Genomic DNA, 6,105 nt, shown 5'->3' on the forward strand with positions numbered 1-6,105 from the left:
GCCACTCATAGCTATAGGCCGGCTTCACTCCTCTGCCAGCTTTTGATACTATCTTATGCTACCGTAGGATATGCTTCGAGATTAGGACGTAGGCCTTACAATAACATTATTAGCCAAGATGGATCAGTTCCATCCCTACATGGTGCAGACGACGCACGTCAGCTCCCTGACCTCCACGTAAGGCGGGCACGGCAGTGAAAAAAATCACACATATGTAGAGAACTTGTAAATTTATCTCCCACACACATACATGAAACTGTGACGTAGGCCTTACAAGAACGTTAAATACCCACAATAGATCTGCTCCATCCTTATATAGTGCAGACGACGCACGTGAGCTCCCTGCCCTCCACATAAGGCGGACACGGCAGCGAGCCGCAGCGGGCCTCCACGGGGTAGAACAGCGCGCCGTTGTCGTTCCCTTCCCCGCCCGACAGCACCTCGGGCTCCCCGTCCACACACACGAACTCGTTACGCCCGGCCTGGTCATGGTACCTGTTGGGGGACAAGTGTTGCAAAGTCACACATAAAAATATATATAGAGAGAACTTACATACATGTAAGTGCAGAAAAGGGTCTCACGCAAGCACACACACACACACACACACACACACACATACACACGAACTCGTTACGCCCGGCCTGGTCATGGTATCTGTTGTGGGACAGGTGTTGCAAAATCTTACATATATAGAGAACTTACATGCACGCACTCAGACACACACACACACGAAAACGAGTCTCACACGCAGAGGTTTGCCTCTCTCACTCAAGTATTGAAAAAGGGTCACACACACGCACACACATACAGAGATTTTCTCTCACACAGGTATTGAGAAAGGTAACTCACTCGCAGAGGCTTGTCTATCTCACACAGGTATTGAAAATATAATGGTCTCACATGCATACACAAAGGTTTTTCTCTCTCACACAGGTATTGAGAAGGGGTTTTCATACACCGACGTCTTTCGACACATGTATTGAAAAGAGTCTCGCTCACACGCGCAAATAGAGGATTTTCTCTCTCACTGAAAAAGGTTGCACACGCACAGAGGTTTTCGCTCCAACACAGGCGTTAATTGAAAATGGTCTCATATGATAAGCGCATGTAGTGGTTTTCCCATCCAGCACAGGTATTGAAAAGGGTCACTCTCTCTCTGTCTGTCTCTCTCTTTGTCGCTCTCTCTCTCTCTCTCTCTCTCTCTCTCGCTCGCTCGCTTTCGCTCACACACAAACACACACACGCGCGGAGACACACACAGATTTCCTCTCCTACGCAAGTATTGAAAAAAAGTTTCACTGACACAGTACCCCGTCATCAGGTAGCCCCCGTACTCCCGTGTCCATCCTTCCGGGCACGTCTTGCGGGCGGGGATCATCAGCTGCGCGCGGCGAGAGAGGCAGTAACAGGCCGCACACGGCACCTCGCGGTCATCAACCGTCGCCTCATCGTATGGCGCGTCCGTGTTGAGCTGGTACTCCGCGCCGTGCATGTAGGCCTTCAGCCCCTCCACCCCGTCTGTAAAGCGTCCCCACTCCGGGTCGGCAGGCAGGCACTGGTAGTCGCTCCCTCCTCCCTTCTCACTCCACAACGCCCCGCCGGCTAGACCAGAGTACACCGTTACCGTGTCCGTACTCTCGTTACAAGCTGTTCGTCCCCATCGGATGTACACAGCTCCTCCACCAGACCCCTCAGCTCCTTGAGTCACCGTTTGTCCCGAATCTCCTTTTCCTCCTTTCTGCCCCTCCGGCCCTCGCGGTCCCAGCTTCCCGGGTCGGCCCGTCGCCCCCTTCTCTCCCCGGTCGCCCCTCGGTCCCGGCGGCCCGGCGTCCCCCTTCGGTCCGGCTGGAGCCGCCACCGTGATGTTATTGACGTTGTTGTTTGCCGTCTGAGTCGGGCAAGAGCCTTCCTGGCTTTCGGATTCTGCGGCAAAGCAGGCAGAGAACAAGAACAGGACATTAAGTGCGGCCAAGACAACCATATTTTGATGACCCATCCTGTTTTAGATGGAGAAAAGAACGGCTTCCACTGCTAGAAGGACAGAATTTGTTCAAATTGTCATTGAAGCTAGCCTTGAGTCCAGAAACGCACAGAAGACAACATTCCACTAGCCTCCTTCGTAGACTTCTGGAGCAGCGGCGTTTATATTCGGGGAGTGTAGATTCTGGAGTGTAGATTCGCGATTTTCAATGGGCTAAGGTTCTCTATGCTGGGATAAAAGGGGAGCTTTCTGGGTGCGGCAAAACTCCCTTTCCCAGCATAGAGAACATAATCCATTGTTGAAAATTGCGAATTAGTGCTTCTCTCCAGAAGTCTGCAAAGGAGGCTAACATTTCCACACTGACCTCCTAAGGCCATATGTCAGTGTTCATTATTGATATACTAGTACTTTCGTGTTGACAGTTTCTTGGCGTGATGAGTTAAGTAAAGGCCAAACAACTGTGGAGTGTAGAAAACAGTTGGGATTCGACAACTATGAAAATTGCCTACTGATGAGTACTGGCAAGGAGGTACTAGTAACATGATTCGCCAAAAAGCAGTTACTCACTCAGATGTGATTTTGGAAACGGTCAGACGTTTGAGGAGTATGGTATTCAGTGAATGAAAGTCAACAACTCCGCTCTCTTTCATATGGACCCAAATAAGTTGTTTTACATTTCGACTTATAATTATTTGTTGAGCATTCTAAGATTGCTGTTGTGAGCATCTTTATCTTTTATGCTACTTCCTCCCCGATACATGTACATGTATGTGGTTATAACTCGATAGCTTATAATTGGCTCTGTTTCGTCACTCATCAGCCATTGGCCGACCAACTGAAACAAATACATTACTAGTACGTGTACCCTTGCTAGATTGGTATATGAGTCAGCTGCCAAAGAAACATGATTGCAATATCTAGAAGTAAGTTACAGTCACTGATTTCTGCAACGTTTTACACATACCATTTGCATTTGGATAGCATTTACAAACAACAAAGTACTGTAAATGCATTTAAGTTCGCGGGGATTTAATTTCGCGGTAGCAGGAAAAAAAATTCGCGGTGGTTTCAAGTTGGCGGCCACCGCGAAACCGCGAAAGTTTCTGCATTTACAGTATTACAACGTTACGTTGTTTAATCGCATCGGGGCCAATCATATACAACAGCGTTGTTTACTAACATGTTTCTGGCTCCAAGCAGCACCAAGGTATTTGATAGATATCGTTGATAAAAGACATTCCCCGTGGCATGTTCGCACAGATCATCATGCAGCCAAACATGCCATTATCAATTAACCTCCTTCGAAGTCTTCTGTAGGCCCTGTGAGGCCCTTATTTCTAGGGGGAGCCTATTCCCCGCGCCCCAACCTCTGCCTGGAGAATAGGGTTAACCATGGTACGTACTTTGGTAATTTCCAGATTCACACGTTGGTACAATCCATCCACATATTTGCACGTAATGAATCGACCGTGTTATTGTAGGCATGAGATTAATGTCAAGGCTTTTTTATGCGTCGTCAGTTCACCGGATTTTATGGCAGTAATAGAGCTGTCACTTTTAGGCCGTCAGCGAATTCTTTTCAAAGCCTCTCGACAACAAAGCTACGAGTTGTCGGAGTTCTTTGTAAGTCTGTGGTGATTTCTATCTTTACAATTTTAACAAAGGCTTCGAGTAATCAGGGGCGCTAACACCTCTCCCGTGGTAATACCCCCTCACATTAGGCGAAATTAAAATCGATCGGACGACGAGTCTGCGAGCTCAAAATTACGAGGAGGTATGACCCTGCTGCCGACGAAGAAATGGCAGAGAACCACCCCCCTTCCCCCCCCCCTTCCCGTCAGAGTCATGCCTCCTCGTAATTTAGAGATCGCAGACTCGTCGTCCGATCGATTTTCGCCTAATGTGTGTGTGTATGTGTGTGGGGGGGGGGGGGGGTATAAACGGGTGCCTACGTAATGCCGTATCCTGTCGTAGTTCTATCTGCTACTGTTCTCTATATAGCAATGCCAGAAATACTCTTTTCAACCGTGTACAAGATATGTCTCCATGTTTTCGATATCTAAATAGGATAGAAAAAATACATTCCTTTTGTAATTAGGAAGTTAATTACTGATTGCAATGGTTATCTTAGCTCGTAAGATAACCATATATCTAATGCTCAATCTGTCATTACATTTACAACTGAGAAGAAGTCGAACCTGTACATACTACCATACATTAGGACGTTGTAGTTGCATGTAGTGAGAATATACGTTCTTACGACAATAGTACAAGTACTTAGATTATTCAGAACTACCTAGAACTTGTGGTGTGGGAGCAGAAACGTAATAATAAATCACCTTTCACAATATATCTGGAGTGAAGACGCTTCCAATAGACGAACAGCTAAAACCCGTTTATTTCACATGACTGCATGCCTATAAGATGTCATAACTACTTTAGTTTTATTGTAGAACAAACCATTTTTATCATTTATACAATATATCCAATGTCGAGTTGTTCGGTTACATTTTAGGGGATAACATTTTCCTTTTGCAATAGCAGATACAGATACTGTTTGAAACCTACATCCGCTCACTTTGTTTCACCCTTGCCCGTGCAAGGGTCACCATTCAGTAGTGCAGCAAATGAAAAACACGTTACGCAGTATCTACAAGTTCTGTGCCAATCAGTAAAAAGATTGCTTAGCCATCATAAACTAATCTATGGATATAAACAAAGAGTGCAGGTAAAATTCTGACAAAGTTTGACATTGAAAGTGTTCACACAATGCATCGCAAATCTACGTTGCCGGTCGCTCCCATAAACATTATAGGAAAATTAAAAGTGTTCTGTAAACGCGAATCGACATGAATAAAGCGATACAAAAAAGCATTTTCAAATATATTTACACCCAGTCAAATGCTTTTCTACACTAAAAACACTTTGAGCAATTGATAACATAGATGATGGGGACTACATATTATGAATTGAAAAAAAAATACATATAAAGAATCACAAAACGACTTATTCACTGCATGAAAAGATTAAATTTGCAACATTGCTTATAGACTATTTATCAAATATAGACTATGTATCGTTGCTCAGACCGTCAGATGTACCGCCACAATCAACAAGGACGACAGAAGAACCAAGATGGTGGACATGCCGAGACGGGGGGCGCCACCGACCGAGAGATCCGGCTTCGTCGTCACGCTGTCCGTCAGGTTCTGTGTCGTCATGGAAACGTCCACCGTAGTCATGGCAACGGTCGTTCCAGAAGGGTGGGACCCAATGGGGATGGTCTGTGGATGACCGGTTGTCCGAGAAGCGGTCTGCGGTTGGTTGGATGTCTGACGAGCGAAGGTCAGTGGCTGCCTGGTTGTGTGAAGCTCGGTCGGTGATTGGCTGGTTGTCACCCCCTCAGGTTGACAGACAGACAGGGTGAACCCACAGCAGATGGAAAACTCCTGCCTGTTCTCCGGAGTGTCACGAATGACCGCCGACTGCATGTTGATGTCTTGCGGAATCAGCACCTCCTCCTCGCCGTACGTCAGGAAGAAGAAGTAGTACGACCCGACGTCGACTTCGTGCCTGACACACTGATGCTCGCTCTCGTACCCCATCTTGGTCACCATGAACCCGCCCGTAAGAGCGTTGGTGTCCCCGTGGATGTGGCAGCCGTACGACACCTCAGCCGTGTAAGACGTTGCCGGAGGATCCTTGAGTCCGTGTTTGGCCAGAACGCGGCCCCACACCACCATGTCAGCGGCCTGGACGCGTTCGTAGATGGTCCAGGGTACGTATCCGACGGGTTGGCTACATCCACGGGCCGGTTGGACCGTTAGCAGGGCCGCCGCTAGGCTCAGGAGGAAACACCGACACATCTTTTTATTCCGCCGTGAGACGCACACGTCCGGCTGGTACGAGTAAAGGTCGTGAAGTAATAGGTGTTCTGAGTGACGCAGTGACTTACATCTGATGCACCGGACTCGTCCATTTCGGCATTACATCAGGGTGTCTTATGCAATGAAACCTTTATTATTCTGTCCGAAAATTTGTTTGAATACACCACAGACCGCTATGACCTTGATGGGTTCGAACAATACGTAAGACTACCATTCTTTTCTCCTTCAGATATCAT

At 47.2% G+C, this 6,105-nt stretch overlaps 1 protein-coding gene across 1 annotated transcript; it reads right to left on the reverse strand.

Moving 5' to 3' along the window:
• Positions 1-14: 14 nt before the first annotated feature.
• Positions 15-1,982, reverse strand: LOC118416266 (short-chain collagen C4-like). Its single transcript, XM_035821352.1, has 2 exons — positions 1,312-1,982; positions 15-495 (listed from the first exon to the last, which is right to left on the reverse strand). The coding sequence occupies exons 1-2, from the start codon at positions 1,980-1,982 to the stop codon at positions 312-314; spliced, it is 855 nt and encodes a 284-aa protein (XP_035677245.1). The 3' UTR covers positions 15-311.
• Between the last annotated feature and the right edge of the window lie 4,123 nt (positions 1,983-6,105).

The sequence above is a fragment of the Branchiostoma floridae genome, chromosome 5 (assembly GCF_000003815.2).
Source record: "Branchiostoma floridae strain S238N-H82 chromosome 5, Bfl_VNyyK, whole genome shotgun sequence".
Lineage (NCBI taxonomy): Eukaryota > Metazoa > Chordata > Leptocardii > Amphioxiformes > Branchiostomatidae > Branchiostoma > Branchiostoma floridae.

Bases quoted from the DNA above. Each gene is read 5' to 3' on its own strand.
- LOC118416266 (XM_035821352.1), bottom strand. From the start codon at position 1,982: ATGGTTGTCTTGGCCGCACTTAATGTCCTGTTCTTGTTCTCTGCCTGC. The intron at 496-1,311 runs GTACTGTGTCAG...GTCCCCCAACAG, and splicing joins GGGGGCTACCTGATGACGGG to GTACCATGACCAGGCCGGGC.